At 43.4% G+C, this 20,282-nt stretch overlaps 3 protein-coding genes across 3 annotated transcripts in view; all 3 read left to right on the forward strand.

Moving 5' to 3' along the window:
* stard9 (StAR-related lipid transfer (START) domain containing 9) overlaps positions 1 to 4,263 on the forward strand; it is a gene marked incomplete at its 5' end in the record, with an annotated part of 34,054 nt that extends 29,791 nt beyond the window's left edge. Inside the window, 5 exons of the mRNA XM_079174667.1 lie at positions 106 to 170; positions 330 to 532; positions 1,425 to 1,504; positions 1,917 to 2,075; positions 2,386 to 4,263. Of these exons, the coding sequence (XP_079030793.1) occupies positions 106 to 170; positions 330 to 532; positions 1,425 to 1,504; positions 1,917 to 2,075; positions 2,386 to 2,511 (633 nt within the window). The 3' untranslated portion in view covers positions 2,512 to 4,263. The remainder of the gene's footprint in view (positions 1 to 105; positions 171 to 329; positions 533 to 1,424; positions 1,505 to 1,916; positions 2,076 to 2,385) is intronic.
* Positions 4,264 to 5,365: 1,102 nt separating this feature from the next.
* sptb (spectrin, beta, erythrocytic) overlaps positions 5,366 to 20,282 on the forward strand; it is a 40,759-nt gene continuing 25,842 nt past the window's right edge. Inside the window, exons 1-2 of the mRNA XM_079174614.1 lie at positions 5,366 to 5,479; positions 10,166 to 10,423. Coding sequence (XP_079030740.1) covers positions 10,276 to 10,423 — 148 coding nt within the window. The 5' untranslated portion in view covers positions 5,366 to 5,479; positions 10,166 to 10,275. The remainder of the gene's footprint in view (positions 5,480 to 10,165; positions 10,424 to 20,282) is intronic.
* On the forward strand, positions 13,807 to 14,382 carry LOC306707241 (uncharacterized protein; the record flags this gene model as incomplete). The annotated part of the gene is made up of 1 exon (XM_079174634.1): positions 13,807 to 14,382. One exon carries the CDS (start codon positions 13,807 to 13,809, stop codon positions 14,380 to 14,382), a length of 576 nt encoding a protein of 191 aa, XP_079030760.1.

A 20,282-nucleotide genomic window follows, 5' to 3' on the forward strand; every position in this document is an offset into this window, starting at 1 on the left:
ACCCAGCCTTTTGATGCCATTGACTTAACATTACGATTGTCCCAGTTTTTTTCTGCTCCTTCAAACGTTTGTATCCGGTTGAATTGCAAATGTCTTCCTCCACAGGTGCGACTGGCTTCCTCTGGGGATTTGAGCAACCTGCTCATGAGCAAGGCCACAGCAGGCTGGAGGTGAGCTCAGTCATTCTCTTTAATACACTCATCAAAAAATCATCTACCCTCAAGATAAGGACTTTGTCACTGTCAGAGATTAGTGAGCTGAAAAGTGAACTTAAAATCACATAATCACAAATATTATTCATTTGCTAATGTGTATCTGTGTATATTTAGGTACCAGGGAGAGGAACAAGGTGTCCAGGCTTACTACAAGCCCTCCTCCAGCCCGTCTGTCCATGGTTTTCTTGGAGCCGTGGAGCTGGACAGACCTCTGGACAGTCTGTGGAGCACAATCTGCCAGCTGTCCAAGACTCACACGTATAACCAGTCAGTCCGTTCTGTCTGGACACGACCACTAGATGACAGCACTCAGCTGGGTGAGCGAACATGTCCGCTTCCTCCTCACACGCTTTCTTTTCCACCACAGCACCAGTGGTGGAAAGCAACAAAGTGCGTTTAGTCAAAGAGCTATACCGAAGTGCAGACTTCAGTATTTCTGTTTTATGCCACTTCTACTCCACTACAAGTCAATTGACAAATCTAGTTACTACTTACTTTATGAATTTAGATTTTACATTAGAACATAGAACCATTTCATAGAACATGATGCTGAAACATTTGCTGTTTCTACTCTCATACTACGTCACATTTTGGATGCTAATCCTACTGATCTGAATACTTTCTCCACCATGCTAGTACTGATGCTAATGCTAATAATGTTGACTTTAGTAGACCTGAAACAGGACAGTAGCAGTTTATAAGATACTGATACATTCTAGTTATTTGCAATGTGAGCTTCATGTGACAGAAGAGTTTACCTTTGCAAATATTATTTGTGGTGTTGCAAGAATATAAATAAAGAAAAGTAATTTATATTTTTGTCATTGCTGCAAAACTATTTATACGTTAGCGAGGCGTTTATGGATCCTGCAGATGTATTTGCTTCAAATGATGAGTCTGCATCCAATAGCTATGTATAGTACAGTACAGTACACCGTCCCATTCATCACTGACTAGCTTATTGTGTTAGTGCATGACCAACTCCACTCTCACACCTGCAGTACGTGGCATTTAATACCCTTTGCAACATCATCGGGCCTCATGTGTTTATATTATTATGTTGGATCTTTCCTATTTTCTGAAGGTAGAAAAGTAAATAGCTTTCTAACCTCGTTTAGCAATACCATGGAGTGTGATTGCCGTAATTCTTTCCAGGTTTTCATCAGCTGTGCTTCTTATCTGACACGTTGTCTTTGTATATCTGTCTAGTTTATGTACTAACGGATCCGTCCACCTGCCACCTCAGCCAGCCGCGGGACTTCTGCTGCATCAGCACCGAGTCCAAACAGGTGAGCGCAGCTGCAAAACCAACCAGCCGGTCCTGATGATTACTGCTTATCGCCCTTGTGTAAGGTCCACTGAGCATTTGCAGCTTGGTTGTTCATAACATCACACTTCAGTTTGGAAGGAGAAAATTCCATTTACTGTAAGATTAGTGTTGCAGAAAACCAGGACCAGACAGTGCTGTCTTTTTCTTAATGAACTTCAATGTATGATAAACAGCATTTGTCATCCACAAAATGGTAGAACATGCTATTTAGACACTACTCGCGCTCACAGAAACAACAGTGAGCGTAAACAACACTGACCCAGAGGCAGTGGGTGTGGAAGAAACCTGTTCGGTTATCACTCTTGGCTGATCAAAAAGGCTGCACTGCCTGTTTTTAATCGATGATTTATGTCTTTTGCCCTCGGCCTCAGGGTGGCTTGTGCGTGCTGGCAATGCAGTCTGTGTTCGACGAGTCTCTGCCTCGTCCCAGTGTGGATGCCGTCCGGGGGGAGATGATGCCCAGTTGCTGGTTCCTGCAGCCAATTAGACGTAGCGGACAGGAAGCCACCAGGGTCGTCTACCTGTTACAGGTGAGATGTTGTTGCTGTAAACTAATCCGAAACACGTGCTGTTCACATTAGCAACACTTTTACCTGCCTGGGCTGATGACAGACAGACATACGTGTGGATGTGGAAGTTTCACAACACGTGTGTAAAAAGAATATAGCCTATATTTTAAGGGCACGTTTTACAGGATCTCATGGATGTGTTTTTTTGTTTTTACTGCGTGGGCTCACACGTGAGATACCACAACAGTAATGTCGGTTTCGTTAAGTATTGGTTTCCAGGCAGCGCTACATGTGAAAGAGTTCATGGCTATTTCCCTTCGCTCTTCTCCAGGTGGACTTGGGAACGCCGTGCTTCCCTCAGCGGCTGTTGAACACTGTTGCCAGAAGACATGCAGCGGTCATCGCTGATCTTGACGTTTTACTCGCCAGATCCACAGGACTCACGGCGACGCATTAGCAGTGAGCACTTATAGACTGAACTGTCTCCAGCACGGAGTTAGTCTGTCTTTTGAATTTGCACCTGAAATTCATTTACTTGACTTTTTTATTTTTATTCCAAGAGCACTGTTATATTGTTTCCCAGTCACAAAGTTGAAGCAGCTTTTTTTTATATATAAATATATATATATATAAAAAGGTATTTTTTGATAACATATTGAGACTGTATTTTTATATTTGCGATGTACATGAATGCATTCAACAATAACAATCCTATTGTACCAAAGATTCATTACAACTCCAAGGCGATGACTTGCCACAACACCTTTAGTGGACTGCGTTTAGCTTTAGACCGCTTCATAATTAATTATCCATGGCTACAAAGCTACCCCACCTAATCGCTTCATCAATGTGACGAAATAGGTTTAAAATAAACTGATGAGTATCCGCCATTTAAGTCCCTTAATGCCTGTTAGCCGAATAGTCTCTATTGATTTCTACCGTATTGTAAAGTGGACAGACTAATACGTCAAAGTCAACGAGGTCAACGTCATCGCTACAAAACCTTTTTAAATTAAATTTAAAGAGTCGATCAACAGATAATCGGAAGGTTACATAAAACATTGATAACATGAACTTAAAGGGGAATGTATGTAAGGGACTCTATGAATACTTTATTTTTGGTCCTGAATTCTTATTTCAGGCTCTCTTTGAAATGTATATGTTAGTTACATCAATTGTTACAAATTAAAGACTTTTTAAAGGTTAAGAGAAAACATTAAGAGCCCCGGGGAGGAAGTGAAGGTTCAACTACTCCAATACTTTCCCCGTTGGATGGTAATGTGTTGCATCGAAGGAATCCTACGAATGATTTCGCGACTCCTCAGCCGTTGTTTGGAATGTCATTTGAAACCACTCAGCAGCGCTCGCTCTCTCTCAACAGGAACCCAAACCCTTTACAAACAGTTTCGTAGCAAAACAGGGAGGTGGTGTTGAGAACCTTTTGGGATGTAAAAAGTCAAAGTAGCCAGATCATCCGGCTTGCGGAAGTGTCCTCGAGCAAGATACTGAAGATCCAGAGACGATGCTCTGTAGCAGACCCCCAACCTCCCTTTTCTACATTATTAAATCTGCACTAAGACATGGACACAATATGGTACCCCAAATCTGCATAAGCTCAGTTTTAAAGCCTTTTGTTCTCACCTGTATTTTAAGTATTTATTTTGCTCCTCTTGCCTTCTGTTTAAAATGCTGTTGAACGTGTGTTGTAGTTGTGATGGGGTCATTATATTTTATGAGCAGAGCACGGTGCTGCGTTTACGGCCGCTTGCACAAAACTGTTAATGCCTTTTTATTAATGTTGCATATTAAAAGGTGATTTTGTTTTTGTTTAACAGTGTTGAAGCTATGCAGACGCTGATCAAAGGCAGGACTGTGCTCAGTCAGCCACACATATGAAGCCATAATTATTTACAGTAGTTGAAGGTTCACGACTTGTTTTGGCAGCGATCAGATTGTGACTGAAGATGTTCCCGGGGGAACCAAAGAGAAATACACAAATACTGAAGACACAGAGTGAAGGAACATACCCAGCTTTTTGTACCGATCTATTTTTTTTGTATGTGTTTCTATATATTGTTCATTTTGTAAAAAGCATTGTTATTTATGTTTTTGACGATGTGTTGTAAGTGTATTTTTTTTATTATAAACTTCCTGATGCTAATAAGATGTTATGTGGCCCGTGTGTTTGGCCGTTTTATACAATACATATTTAAAGTGAATTGTTGTTTTGCATTTTTTTAAATCATCTGTGTGTGTGTGTGTGTGTGTGTGTGTGTGTGTGTGTGTGTGTGTGGCCTGGTCCAAGAATTATCCTCAACAGTATATCAGAATGTTGAATTCCTTCATGTAATCATTTGCAATCAGACTAAGTATGCTCGAGTATTGAACCTCCGTTCTTCAGACACATTTACATCAGCACTAAAGATGCAGAGTATCGAACACAAGGTCCAAAAAATGCTTACTCAGATTTGTATCTTCTTTCATATTTTACTTTCTTAATGCTTTTGTTCTTCATATTTGTGAAGTGGGGGGAAAAAAAGCTTTTCCTCAAAGTATCTTTGTCTTCGTTTTGGTATCTAAACTCGCAAACAAAGCATTATGCCCCTTTATTAGTCAGAATGTAAACCCAACATGTTACGTTTAGTAACTTTTCTCTTCTCTTTGATGCACCATCACATAGTTTCATTTGAATATCTGATCAAGGCCCAAAGAGACAAAAACGCACTCTTTGGGGGAACTGTTAACAGCTCGTATGAATTTAAAAGGATTTAAACAATGCTTTATATTTTATAAACTTCGGCCTATGTTCTTTTAAAGTACAATCCTAATCTGAAAAGTGTCAGTCATTACTTTCTACTGCTGTCAGATGACCTGACATGTGTTTTAACTCCGGTGTAAATGAACGGACACGCTTTGTAACGCGAGGCTCTTTCTCCAGGACGTGTTTCCATGGCCGGGCCTCTGTTCTCTGTGAATGGCACGCAGAGGCAGCAGTGGAGGTGACATTTCTGAGAGGGGTCTCGGTGGGTGTTCTGTGTGCGATTAGAGCCCGGCCGGGGGGCGGGGTGGAGTGGAGTCCGGGGTGGTGTACCACAGATCACAAGTGTTTCTGCCATTTAGAGTCACCGGCTCTTGTCAGGAATGTCCGTCCCCTGCGCGCACAGATCATGTATGCGCGCCCACTTTATTTTTAACCCTGCAGGGTGGGTCAGTCACTGGCTTTCGGGAATGACCGTGGAGCGCGCGGCGCCTACAGCCCCTTTCCCTCGTCCCCCCCGTGCAGGACCGTGCCCTCCTCGCGCTGTGTGGAGACCTCCGTCCGCTCTGACCAGGACCCCCGCTGCTTCAATGGGATTATAATTGGTTTGTTGGCAGGGAGAAGACTCAAGATAAACATTTTCCGACAGGATATCATCCAGAAGCAAGTAAGTGTAAATTGAAAGCAGAGGTAGTTGCGACAATTGTTAAATGAAATGATTGATCTTTAGCCAAATAGTTTCTGCCAGCGGTCACCCAATGGCGCTCACTCCATTCAGGCTGCATTTGTTTTGCCGTTGTTTGTAGTGGAGTTAGAAGTTTCCTCCGGTCCACCTGTTGGACGCGGCTGCCTCGTTAAACAATGACGTCGTTTTGTAAAAGTTCTCACACTAATTGTTTTTTTTTGTTAAATGAATGGACTCTGCTGTTAAAACGACTCTCTCCAATTTGTAGTTAAACTAACATCTCGAGTTATCAGTTTGTTATCTCTCAGTGTAAACCAGCAGCGACTCGTTGGAAATGCGCACAATGACGTCACTGCGCCTGTTTGCGCGTGCAGAAGTGCGCCCTCCAAAAGTTTTCTCTGATGCTAAAGAGTGATGGAGAAAGTATTTAGATACTTTACTCGAGTAAAAATGTCAGTGCTGCAGTATACAAATACTCCATTATATATATAAAAAAGTCCTTAAGAAATATCACCTCGTAAAAGTACACAATTATCAAAATGTACTTAGAAGTATCAACATGAGAGTACTACACTCAGAAAATGTTTACACTACTATCATCTTGTTTATTATTAGTAATACTATTTGCTATTACTATTGTTATTACTGATGCATTTATGTAGCGGAGTAAACTGGCTATTTCCCTCTCAAATGTTGTGCATACAATGGAAATACTCAAGTAAAAGTACCTCAAATGTGTACTTAGCTACAGGACTTGAGTGGATGTCGGTAGTTATATTTCACCACTGATGTGAACCTGAGCCCGGGTACTTTCCACAACTTCATAACGTGCTTATTCCATCCTCGATCAGATAAAGTTTGGTGGCTTCTGGAATAACAGAAAAATAAAATGTTCCCATGAAGAGACGCTGCCCATCGCTCCCCTTAAAAGGACAAGTTTGTGAGTGTGTCTCCATGTCTGGACCAGCTGGGACTTGTAAACACACTCCAGAAACAGTTTACTATCGATTCATTATAACCAAGCTCCGCATTGTTGCAGTCAAAACATTATTGACCACGACAAAGGAACTTATTTCCCTCACAGCCTGTGTTCATAATCGATATACAGTATGGATTATGCTTAACAGAGCCATTTTTATGCTCAACTCCCCCGTTTTCTTTCTGACATCTTGTTAAAGGACATGAGTAGTGGTTAGTTCGATGCTATTGGCAGTTTGAGGAGATTTTTTTTTTGAGCTGCAGACTTTGATAGTCAATCAGGCCAGTACCCAGCCCCCCCCCCCCCCTTCCTCCTCTCCTTCCATATTGATCTCTGTCTACTCTGTATTTATGCCTCAGATTTAGTCTCTGCCGGACCACAGGCCTCCCTTTCCTCAGTCCAGTTGCTGCTACAGTTTCACACACACACACACACACACACACACACACACACACACACACACACACTAGGTCATTCATCCGGACCACACCCGTCTCTTATTTCATCCTCTCCATCTGAATCCGTGCTGCTCAGAATAATGTGCTCACAGCTTAATGTGTTGTGCTCCTCAGACTGCGTGCATAAACACAAGAGTACTTACAGCTGGGAGCAACGTTTCCACAGTTATTATTCATCTCAGGTGCTGATTCGATGTTTACGTGGTACATATTTGTTTACAGTGCAGTTTGGTAGTAGCAACAAAGCAGGTGCAGTCAATTAGAATCACAAGCAGTGGAAAGCTGATCATGAAACAATTGTTTTTTTCTCACACCAACATTTTTTTTGTTTGTTCTAACTCGAGTAAAAATCTCATTTTCCCACCTTTTAACCATTTCCCCCAAAAAACATTATGTGCAGATCTTTCATCCGCAGATATTAAAACACTTGTAGCATTATTGTAATGCCACATTAGCTTTGATTATTTTTTTTTAATGAGGTCAAGCAGCACTTGAATATCTGGAGAAATTCTAGCCGACATTTTAATCATCCCCCCTTTTTGGCATTTAAACAACTTCTGAAAAATCATCCAGAGCGTTTGAGTCATCATCTCCCAATGTGGAGCCACACAAATGATGAAGTACTGGACCGTGTGAGGCCTTTTAGAGGCGACGGAAAGCAATACAAGAGGGTGCCAAAGTATTACACGATGTGTCTTACAGGCCAATAAAAACTTGAACGTTTGTTATTTGTATCAGCCTCATGTCAAATACCTCATAGTGTTAACAATGATAACATTACTTATAATAGGATTACATCATTTATGTGTTAATGATCTTCTCTTTATGGAATTCTGACACGTAGAAACTCGGGCTGAAGGGATTAGTTATTGATGAGCTGGTTGATTGACAGGATATTTATTGTCAAATGTTGATAATTATAATCGTGAACGTCATTTTAACACAAAAAAGTGGCACATTCACTGTTTTGAGCCTCTTAAATGTGAGGATTTCCTGCTTCTTTCTACTGTATGACATTGTAAATGGCATATACGGTTTTGGATTTTAATTGTATAGAACAACAACTTTCTTTAATTATTTTTATCATATTTATTTTTCTGTTGATCAAGCTGAACTAATCTGTTAATCCATTAATCCTTACAGCTTTGCATTAAACCTAATTGAAAGGTTACTCGATAAGGAAAACAGTTGTTAGTTGCAGCTGTAACGGAAACTAGTTTTCAGTAATCACGCATTTGCATAATGTAACACTTCCTCAGCACTTTAATTATGGTGATTTCATTTGACTTGTAGACGTTTATTCTGCGTTACAGAGGCTTATAGCTGACAGGGTGACCTGCTGTGAGTGAGGTATGCAAGAGTTCTGTCTCTTGCTCAAGGACACCACGAGAGGACAACTATTGACAGACACACACTTGCTGTGGCAGGCGGTGAACTTCCCGTCACAGGATTGACTATAAGTAGGAGGCCAGCTTGCCTTTAATACAGCTCTAAATGGAGCCTAGTGCCGTCTCACGGAGTACAAGTCCCGGCTCACACACCTAATTTGCTGCGGTTTGTGTTTGGAGGCATGCAGTCAGTCAGCCCTTCGACACGATTAGAGTCTTATAGGTTCTTTTGAGCAGCTGACGGCTTGTGGATACGGGGTTTTGTACGGCGTGTAAAGAGGGTTTGTTGCCAGTTTGAGTGTGTTGTGCGGTGGCCCTGTTCGGCTTGTGTGTGAGGTGATAAGGGGATCCCCAGTGGTGGGTGGAGCATTCGATAAGAGCCCTCTGCAGAGGACTGATACTGAGCAGGAGCAGGGAGACCTGTAGGGTGCCCTCATTGTGCTTCACTGAGGGCCTCTTCTCTGAATCCAGATCAGTAGTGAAGTCAATCCGCAGCGATGGAAAGTATATTTACTCAAGCGCTGTCAAATAAAATGACTTTACTTGAGTATTTACATGTTCTGCTACTTTGTACTCCACTATAATTCAGAGGCAAATATTCCACTATTAGTTACTTTGCACCACTGTGAACTCATATTGTTTGCATTATCTCTAATAGTTTTAATGTCCTCACTTAAAGTTCTGATGACAAAAAAGATGTGGTGTTTAGCGACTGCATAGTGCCGCATGACAACACTTCCTTTTTTCTCCACCTTGGTGTACTACAGTATCAACGCAAGTTGTATTTCCCGCCTCATTTCACCTCACGTGCTTCTCACAAAAGGCCGCCAACGGAAACGCACAAACACACACACACACACACACTCGCAGTTCAAACTACGTGAGCTGCATCATTCAAAAGACGGTGGCTTCGTCATGTCGTGCTGTCCAGAGGGGTTGCCCTCCCTCCCCCCTGTGTGGCATGATAAGAGAGCTATGCTGCACCCAGATAGACAGCTATCTGAGCTGCTGCCCTTCAACCCGCCATTCCACACAAAGAATACACAGACACGCTGCCGGGTGGCGGTTGAGCAAAGGGACACGCACACAAAATGGAGATTGTGAGGGGCACAGGAGCTTGTGGGGCCAATCTGAAAAGCTATGATAGGCGTGTACAAATATACCTGCGCCACATCTGAGAGCACATATAGATTTCTTCAAATTGCCAAAATGATATTCTCATTGCCACGTACAGATACAGCTCCAGTGGGGTTGATACATTGAAACTTAACTCTAAATTACAAACCAAATGGCAGCGAGATGGTGGTCCTTACAGAGAAAGCTGGATTCACAAGTCAGCATCATTTCCCCTACAGTGGGACTTTAAATAGTTATTTTGTATTTGTCTTAGTATTGGTGTTTAAAACATTAGAAAACAGTGAAAAATGTCCAATACGATGTTTTTGAGGCCAAAATAATTTTTCGTGTTCGTGTTCTGTTCTGTGTTCTGTGTATGTTTTGTGTTCTGTGTTCTGTGTTCCGTTCCGTGTTCCATTCCTTATTCTGTGTTCCGTTTATGTTCTGTATTTGTTTTTTGTTTTTTCAACAGTCCAAAACGAAGCCAATTCAATTTCTTAGCTTGAACCTGAAATGTTGCACTAATCGTTGCAGCCGTACCATACAGTATCCTGCTTGAAATATGAATTTGTCTCTGATATGGTCTTTCCATAAAAAAATTAAATTACTTGGTTAGAAATGATAAAAAATAAAAAAATCTCTGAATGTGTAAACATTGTTTAGTCTCATTTGAACCCCAGTTATTCATCATTACTCCTCTTCTGTCTGTCTTTCCTCTCTGTTTCAGACTACCTCCAGTATTCGAGGTCCATCCTGTCATTCCCCTCCACGCCCAGACCACCCGAGGGACGCCGCCTGACGGTACCCCATCACCCGCTTTCCACGCTGGCTACCGCCATGACTTCCACCACAGACTTTGACAATGCGGAGATCACGCAGCAGTACAGCCGCATCAACACCCGCTTCGACCTCACCGACGAGGATCTAGACAATGACAACACCTCTGCCAGGCTGTTTGAGCGCTCGCGCATCAAGGCCCTCGCAGGTGAGTGCATGCATAGTAAACAGGCTGCGCCCTCCCCGAGGCATTTGTGAGGCACATTTTTGAGATGACAGCGTCTTTTTAAGAACGTGGGAAGGGCAGAAAGGTTGAGCTATAATGGGGGTCTGTTTAACTTTGGCATGTTTGAATGGACTTGAATGTGTCACTGACATTCATTAAGATTCATTCAAAAGAAAAATCACAAAATCACTCTCCAGTTGATCCATGATTTTACTCCAAAGCTCTGAACTAGAGCTCTGCAGGTGTTGTTGTGTGTGTGTGTGTGTGTGTGTGTGTGTGTGTGTTTTTGTGTACATGTTACTCGTGGTGTCACACACCCCCAGCAGCTGAGGCCTGACAACCGCTCCGCACCCTCTGCAAGTAACTGGGATCGCTTGCACATTCCCAGAATGTCCAGCGTCTGACCGATCTGGACAGCTGCCCCGCCCGTCTGCCTCCCATAGCACACATCTCTGGCATTTCAGGCCGAGCTGGTGAGCCGTTACTCCACCTGTGGAGCGACTGCTTGGGGTTTTAAAATAGCAACGTTTCTGCGGTGGACAGAAGCATAACAGAAACAGGGAGTTGGGGGGGGGCCCCCACCGTGAATAGTTTCGTAAATCCGTTGTCACAAGAGAGGTCAGCCACAAAGTGGGACAACGTGAATTCGGCTCTGTGGAGACGGCACTGAAATCTTTTCATACCAGTGCGGATATGATGCTCGAGTTTTGATACGGACACCAATTTTTCACAACTTAATTCGTAAGATATAAACTTGTTTTTCTACAAACCCCTTTTACCAGCCGTGACTCTGGTACTGTTTTTACCTTTATGAGTGTGTGTGTGTGTGTGTCTCTTGTTTAATTTGCTGTCTGAACACAAGCAAGAACACGGCCTATATGAAATAGGTTGAAATCTTTACGGAGTAAGTCTGGTGATAATCTTTATGTTTCTCATTGTTACCAGATCACATGAAAAGACCAAAACCAACAATGACTTGAAACCTCCAGCGAGTATTGCCTGTGATAGAGTGCCATAGAGCTCCATCAATGAGCCACACTGAGTGACATGTTCCTTCATCACCATGAACATGGGCACTGTAGTTTATTTTGACCTCAAAGACAGAATCCTGTGCACATGGGAGAGGTTTGCCTTCAGGGCTTTCTGCCAGAAATCTCCTTACGTTTAGGCAACAAACCATCTTGGTAAGTTTTAGGAAAAGATCATTGTTTGGGTCAAAATAAACCCTTTCTGGCAGAAAACCCTGAAGGCAAACTTCTCCTGTGTGCCAAACGTGCTGCAGTAAATAATCACCAGAGCACCACATGTGTATTAATCGGCAGCAAATACTCCCCTCCAAAAAACCTCAGTGCCCAGCTGTTCATAGCGCTGGTCCCAGAGATTGCATTGACCACTGTGGTTAGAAAATATAACTAAAGTGACTACTCTGTATCCCCAAACAAACCGTAGTACTAAACTTATGATCACATGTCGTCTTCCACATACATGAAATCTGCACATGCACTTAGTCCTCCACATCGTGCACTGTTTCCTGTGAGTCCCTTGTGGTTTTGGTATCTCTTCAGTAATAATGAAACATTTTATATGGAGCATTGCGTCAGTTCAGGGACTGAATACCGCTGAATGGTGCCTTCGTTCATGCCTCATAATCATTGGCTCATAACATCAGTTGCTTGGCTACCAGCTGACTAGCACCATCCAATCATCTCACAGGTGTACGTCTGCAGGTCACTCCACCGTTCGCTCCAACGTTCTCCTGATGTGCTTTAAGTATTGTTGACTTTGTTGCTGACAACGAGATCAGTCGTGTTAGAGAGTGAGTGTGTGATCAAGGCTAATCTCGCACACCGCTGCACCAAATATCTTGGGTGCTCGTCCATGGCTGCTTGTTCAAGGCCCTTTCTGGGTTGCAGTGACTCACAGTTTCTCAAAAAACACCTTTCATTGCCTGTTTGATACTGCCGTTGATTGACTGCTGTCTGCTAACTCCTCACTTGCTGCTGTTAACCGGCCGGAAGGGGCCGCACGTGGGACACGATGGGGGAGGGAAACAGTTTTATGTGACGGTTATGTGTTTGTCTATCAGCTGACAGCTAAAAGAACTGCTGACTGCATCGCCGCCGCAGATGATTGGGCATCAACCTCACGGATATACTTGTAGTCTAGACAGGGGGGTTAACCAATTGTGTGTCGTCTTCATTCAATCAAACATGACAGCAGTGGTCGTTGCAGACTCACCTGGCAGAGACCTGCACTCTATTGAGTGCACCTTCTATTTTTTCTTGTATTCATTTGTTCAGGGGGGGCAGTAGTTCCTCCTCGAAGAGATTTGCTCTAAATGGCCAATACCTTGATGTATAAGTGTGTCTGACTGAAACCGAGAAGCAGTTTGCAGACTGCAAGTGCATTAAATGTCTATTCCTGAAAAAAGTGCTGGCCATAAATGGTATAAAAAAGGGGGTTTGATATCATGAAAGGAGGATTACAAGTTCAATAACTGATTTGAACATTTGATGCCAGCTTCCAGTACTTGATGCCACACACACCATTTCTGTCTATAAAGACACAATACAAAGTTTTGAGGTTTGATATCCAGCCCAACATCTGGGTGGCATCAAAGATTTAGTCGTGTCCACACCGTTTATTGGGCAGCGCTCTCACCACTTCTCTTTCTGTCTCTTTAAGTGATGAAGGCTTCTGTGTGGGTGTTGGTGATATTGTGTTAGAGTGCTGCTGCACTGATGTTTCTGTAATGCAATCAGTGTTTCCTGTTAGAGAGAAAAAGAGAGAGAGAGAGTGGTAAAAGAGGGAGGAAAGTCAAGAGATAGGCTCTGAATGACGCCCGCTGCTGATGAACTGCTTGTGAACTTAGAAATATGTACCCAGCTTGCCATCAAAGCCCATACATAACATATTGAGTAGCCACTCATTTACATAAACCTAAAACAGACATGTTCCTTTGAGACGGACAGTTTTATATTGGATTATTGGCACAGGAATTACACTTCACATGCAGTGATATCACGACTGAGTGGGAGTGCTGCGTAGAGGGAGGGAGTCTTGTGAGCACGTGGACATATTGAAACATATTGTATGCATGGATGGGGCTAAAGAAACCACTCTGAAGTGAACCAAAGGCTGCCAGAGAGTGGAGGCATAGCATCATCACGGCAGCAGTGAGGAGAGAGTGAGAAAGAGAGAAGAAGGAGGGAGGGAGGGAGGGAGGGAGGGATGGAGCAGGAGTGAACACAAGAGAGATCTGGAAAGGAGGACAGAGAGCCAAGAGACAGAGAAGAGGAGAGACGCGGAGTGCCAAGCTCCTCTGCTGGCTCCAGGCTGTCTTGTTGTTGTTTGGGGGGGTCAAGATGAGCAGCCCGTGCCTGCTGAGCACTGCCCCTATAAGCCAACCCCGGCTCCGAGAGGTCAAGATCAGCCTGAAGGCCAGCAGCAGGGAGACCACATCCAGCCGGGGCAGCAGCGGAGGGACCAAGGAGGCTGCCAGCCGACCCTATGCCCCGGCAGAGAAGGAGGCCCCCGTGCGGGTCGGCATGAGCATCAGCCGGAGCAGGAGCACCCCGCCGGTCCACCGGACCCAGAGAACCGAAAGCAGGAAGGCAGCGAGGGGAAGCAGCAGCAGCAGGAAGCAGCAGGAGCCTGAACACCACCCAGAGAGCAACGGCTCTCTCCTGCACATCCCGGTCGCCGTGGCGCCCACGGGACTCTCCCCCTTCTCTTCGTCCTCCTCCTCGTCCTCCTCCTGCACGCCCAGACGCCAGCGGCCCGCTCACCCTCAACCTCCCCCCGCCCTCCTCTCCTCCTCCTCCTCGTCCTCAGCTAAAAGTATGAAGCGGGCGCGCTGGCTGAGTTACAGCACCTCCAACATCTGTTTCAACTCCATCCTGGATGGACGCTTCAGGCAGTTGCAAGGTACAGGGTCCTGATGGAAGAAGCTGTGTGTGTGTGTTTGTGCGTCTGCGATGTGTTTTCGGAGAGAGTTTGTCCACCCTCCGCTGCCTCTCTGATGAGACAGAGAGAGATAACACTTTTCCAATCATGCCCCTCCCTTCCCCAACTCGTGCTTGTGTTTAGACCGGGTCGGGATCGCAGGGAGCTCGAGCTGTGATGTGAGCAAGTGTTAGTTTCCCATCCTGGATAAAGGTAGCAGCAGGAGTCTGAGCTTACAAAGCGGTGTCCCTTTTATTGAATATATAGGGTAGTCATTTATTTATTTCCAGGAAGCCGTAGCTCTGCCCCAATTGTTCACTGACTTGGCTTTGAATAATTCATAGGCAAACTCCTAAAAAGGTTGTGATGTTTTCCCTTCCAAAGGTAGTGTTATGCACTCTTAGGTGCTCCTTTTTCTTAAAATAACTTACATATTCATCATTTCAGCTTGTCACCTATACTCCATATGGCCCTTACTCTTCACAAACTGTTCCAAAGAACAAAGCACAAGTGTGTTTTCATCCTAACCTCCTTTTTTTTACCTGAATGATTGCGTTGGCGGTGTTAAAAAAAAAAAGAATCAATTTCTCTGGCGGTTTAACTTCTTTCTGAGTATGTTCGTAAGGTTTTAAGTGAGCGGTTTGCCGTCACTGTGGATTTTCGTTAGCTTGCACTATGCTATCCAACTCCCCGGTGACAGGAGTGCATTAGCGAGAGGAAGAAAATGGAGGAGACGATGCAGGAACAGAGAGGGAAACATGCTTTTTTTTTTCTGCCTCTGCTAGATTTCAAGTATAGACTGATTCTGAAGACTGCAGAGTCAACTGATACGTGAAGCGGTAAACTTCTGAAGCTCTCCCAAATTAGAGTGGTTGCTCGGAGCCAAGTGTATTGATCCACCAATTGCATGTCATGGAATTTTATTTACTTTTTCTTTACCCGTTATTAGGGAGATCCGGTCAACACTGCAGCAGAACGAAGATGGACAGAACAACAATAGCAGAAAAACACGACTAATAAATAGAAGACAGGGAAAACAGTCTGTGCTTTGCGTTTATTGATTTCAACCATTCATCCATTTTCTTATGTCTCTCTTGAAATTTGACACACTCATTTGTGTTGACTATTTCTGCTGCCCTGCTTGCAGACAAAGTGCTTTTTCCATCCTGTCTAGTTGTTCTTTTGTGACATGTTGACCTTTAACCTTTTGGCTTATACCTCCTCTGAGTCTGGCCACCCTTTCAGGTCCTTGATCTTCCCCTGTTTACTGTTTAAAAATACAATCCCTCCATGAGTTTGACCATCACATTATTGTGAACGTATGTTCTTTAAGCAGTTGTCAAGTTTTGCAGTTCATACGCTCCTTTTACATCTTTTTTATAAAAGAGTACTTTAACATTGAACCCCTTTAAGATTGTTTCAGTCATGACGGACATTTATCAAAATCGATGCCGCAGAAGCACAGATATTTTTTATTCCACGCATTTGTCCTCTTTCTTCATTCCCCATAATTTAACTCTACTACTAAGAGTTAGGTTGGCGGGTTGGGTGTGTGATGCTACTAGCGGCTAATGTAGCCTTGATGCCGCTGTTCTCAAGCAGAGACGAGGAGCTGGCGTAAGTGGCCTGCGAAACTCACTTCTTTCTAACTACGCACCAACAGTTTTTTTTTGTAATTTTCAAACTTGTAGTCTTCAGCCCCAACTGACTCAAGTGACATCATTTAAGGCAGTTTTTCAAATTTCACGCAGCTCCCTCTGAAGATACAACTTTTTTTTTCACATTTGCAAAAGTACTCTCCAACACCTGCAAACAGGCTTTCATGGAGCTCAACTTTGATCCTTACAAGTCAAAATACTGCTATGTTTTGCTCTTTACACCATCAAGCAACCTTGACGGCCTCTAATGTGCGTTGATCTGATGTTTAGCTGCTGCAGAATGTGAGTCCATTTCGCAAAAAGCTCAGGCAATTCATCTTGAGGAAGCGTGTGAACAAAGCCGACAGAGGAGACGTTTCATCTAAACTTTGGGACAGGCTTATTAATAAAGACATTGTGTCATGGCTGCCAGACAGGTAGCTCTGGCAGTGCCATAACTCAGGTAGCATGTAACAGGGTGCTGCGGGACCCACGGGGCCACATCCAGTATGAGCTGACTGTGGGGAGAAGACGGATCAGGCAGCATACAGGGAAAATCCATCAGCATGAATAAGTCATTGGGCTTTTTACTGGAGTCAGAGAGTGGATGAGGGATAACACAGTAAAAGCATGTGAAACAGAGGAATGTTTAGTAAAGCTGGCAGTGATATGCAAAAGAGAAGAAGTTTGGAAAAGGAAAGCCGCAAAACAGTGTCAGGAAGGTGGGAAACTGTGTATGACTGCTGCACTTGCTCAACAATATTTAATTCATGTGAAACGGCTGTATGACAATGGTAGCTTCTGTTGCAGCACCACAAGGTACAACCAAACATTAAACATAAAGTTGTGGTCAGACCGTCGTATGAAATATTCCTGCTCCTTTCCTATTTATGAACTGCGCCTAAATGTGCAATGTGTAAAAAAAGCCAGGCCTCCGTTTCAGCGCTGCCATGACTGAAGTGAAAACGAAAAAAAAACGTAATACTTAGAGTAAGCCAATGTGTGAGTTATTGTGCTTGAACGCTCAAATAAGCTCAGAAATGATATCTCGTAATGGGAACGTATCATATATTATAAAATCCTGTGCGATATTGAATCTTGCGTGATTCATAGTTTGGATATTATTACGTTTTTTCTGCCCAGTTCTACGACACTGCAACTGGAGCGTTGAGGTTAAACAGAACTTAGTCTCCAGACTTAACGCTGAAGGCTTTGTTCAGCAGCGAGTGAACACACGGAGCTGTTGTCACATTGAGCTTGTTGAACTACTCATCTGGAGACGGCTCGGCGGGATGCATGCAAGCAGCAATCCTCCTTCCTCTCCTCCTCCCCCCTCTGTTGTCTCCTAAAAGGCCAGGAGCATCAATGTGCACTCTGGCTCCTCTCAAGGTCTTGTGATGTGAGACGATACGGGAGAACCATGTGCACGTTTCGGGGATGTACTTTAATTGTCCTCCACTGTAAAATCCTCTTGAGGCAGCACCCTAAATGGTTCAGAAAGCATCCGGCACACAGAGCTGTGTCTTGTTGATGTGTTAAATTCATTTTTTTGTCCTCTTCTGACGGATTATGATGTGACACTTTGTGCTAAATCAACGCTGACACTCCAGTTGGAGCTTTGAGTTTTTTTGCATGTTTTTAATTGCCATTACTTTTTCATGGCGTGGTGATCCGTGACGACGTAGCGGAGCGGTGCGTGCTGTTGTTCTGCTGAAGGGAGCAGAAAAAAGCATGATTTATTTACTGTACTCAGCTGCACCATGTGTTTTACATACAATAACCTCTGGTTTCCTCTCTTTGATGAGGCTCAGAATGGAGCTGGAGCTTTTTTGATGCTTGCTGTGTCATTTTTAGATACTGTAGGTGACATTTCTTGTTCTATTTTCCTAGTTTGGTCTCTGCAGATTACACCTGAAAGCCTGCATCACTCTCACTCTCTCCATTACATTCTTGCTGATCCATCTTGCCCTCGATTGCCTGGCCTCCTTTTCTCTTCCAATTCTTCTTCACCTTTGCTCCAGTCTCTCCTCCTTCCTTACTCTGCTTTATTGTCTCCTTCTTAACCTTTAATCCCAGATCTTTAACTCCTTCTCCTTCTCCCTCTTCCTCTTCTGTTCCTCCTCTTCAGCCTGGTCCTTGCTTGTTCTCCACAGCCCCGGGGCCTGAATCATTTATTAGACAAGTCATTAAGGATGCAATCCTTTGCACTCCCTAGTTTGAAGTCATATTTGGGTTGAGGAATAAAGAGGGCAGACTGTAGCAGGCAGACCAAGGGGAAGTCATGTGTTTGCAAGATGGGACGACTGAGGGTGAAATGTCTCATCACCGGCAGGTTGACCTGGTAAACGTTAAGGAGCAGTGAGCCTGTGTGTGTGTGTGAGTGTGTGTGTGTGTGTGTGTGAGTGTGAGGGGCTGGAGCTGGAGCCGGGGGTGCGATCCCGTAGTCAGCTCCGTCCTTCTGTCCTCCTTGCTCCAGATTATTCTCGAACACTCGACTGAGAGCTTCAATGAAAATGATTATTAATTAATTATGATCAATAAAAAGAACACAAATATTTGTGAATTACTTTAAATAAACAATATATTATTAAGATTTTTAACTAGCTTTAGATGCTCTGTCTACATTACAGCTGTTGCATTTCATTTTTCTTCCAAAGCCTTTGTTTAATATGTTGGAGCGAAGCCCTACAGAAATATTTTAAAAGATCATATTATGTGCATATAATGTTGTTGTCTCTGGATCTCATTTCTAGACCCAGATCAATAATCCACTGGGCTGTTATCAGCTTATTGCAGATATATCGCTGTTGGTGCATATGGAGGCCGATGGGTAACAACAAATTGCAGTTGAGAAATGCCAATAATACATTTAAGGTCAAGAAACAGTGCTGCAAAAGCGTTTGTTCACAGAGATGCACACTGACATTATAAAATGTCATGCTGCTTTATATTCGGGTGCTTAACTTCTAATAATCATGCAGGGCTTTTTTATATGCGTACTTAATGCAGATACAACCCCCAGTCACAAGCACACGCCCACTCACACCACCCCTGTTCCCATTCACATGAAGTGTGTCCACAGACAAAATAAACAGTGCATAGTACATTGGGTCATGCTGACATACGGTCCCGTCAAAATCTGTTTTATTTTTTGCTGCTGAGTAGGAGGCGCATCTGCCGAGCGCCGAGATATCATTTCTAAGCGTGAACCCGGCAAGATGTGTCACCATGTGGGCAGCGCTCATCCTCCCAAAAAAGGTCTGGCGCTCGTACTTTCCGCTTGTCTCCGCGCTGTCGTTCCTGAGATTTCAGTGGAGGAATTTCTGCATACATACATACTGTACACCTATGCTTAACTATGCAGAGCCCTTGTTTACTTTTTTATGCATGTGATGTTATTATGCAGCACCACTTCTCTGTCTACTCTGCAAGGAGGATGAGGAGACTTGGATCATTCAAGTCAAGCTTCTCCTCGGGGAGTGTCTGCTTCGTGAAGACACGTATCACATTTGCAGCAGATCTGTCTACAGAAATACTGAGGTCATATTAGCAATCTCGTCAAGCGTCTCATACGAACGAGGGCTCCACCGCCTCCGATAATCGAGCTAAAGGTCAAAACGTTCTGCATTTTAAAAGTAGTTCATTGATTGATATATATATATATATATATATAGCTCTGATTCCAATAGAAGAGATGCGATTTGCAAATACACAGCAGGGATAACGTGACCAGATCTTGTAAAGTGGCCTCGTTTTGAACGGGTATTCATTTGACACACGTTTTAACCGTCAGGCTGTCTTTGGCAGCAGGGCAGCACTGTGACGAGGTTGACCATTTAATTGACTTTAACTGAAGTTTAAGTTATGGACATAAATTAAATTACTGGCCTAGGGCCCAAAGTAGGGCTGAGCAATTATTCAGTGTGATAATTTATCTCCTGTCAATGGACTCATATGGTGATCAAATGATATATATATATATATATGATCAAACTCAGTTCAATCAAACAACTGTCTTAATCTGATTACTCTATAATGTAACGTGTGCATGCATGTAAACATAGTCAGTGTATAGCTGGAAATCTTTATGTATATCTTTCTTTATAAGTTCACACTTAAATTCTTAATAAAATGAGAAAACACTCAGTGCTTTTCATTAATCAAGTATTTAATTCAAACAGGAGTTCACAAAAATAGGCTTTACCGAGTGTTTATTTCTTCTGGACTATTTATCATTGAACCACAAGAAAACATGCTAT

The sequence above is a fragment of the Pholis gunnellus genome (genome assembly GCF_910591455.1).
Source record: "Pholis gunnellus genome assembly, chromosome: 15".
Taxonomy (NCBI): Eukaryota; Metazoa; Chordata; class Actinopteri; order Perciformes; family Pholidae; genus Pholis; species Pholis gunnellus.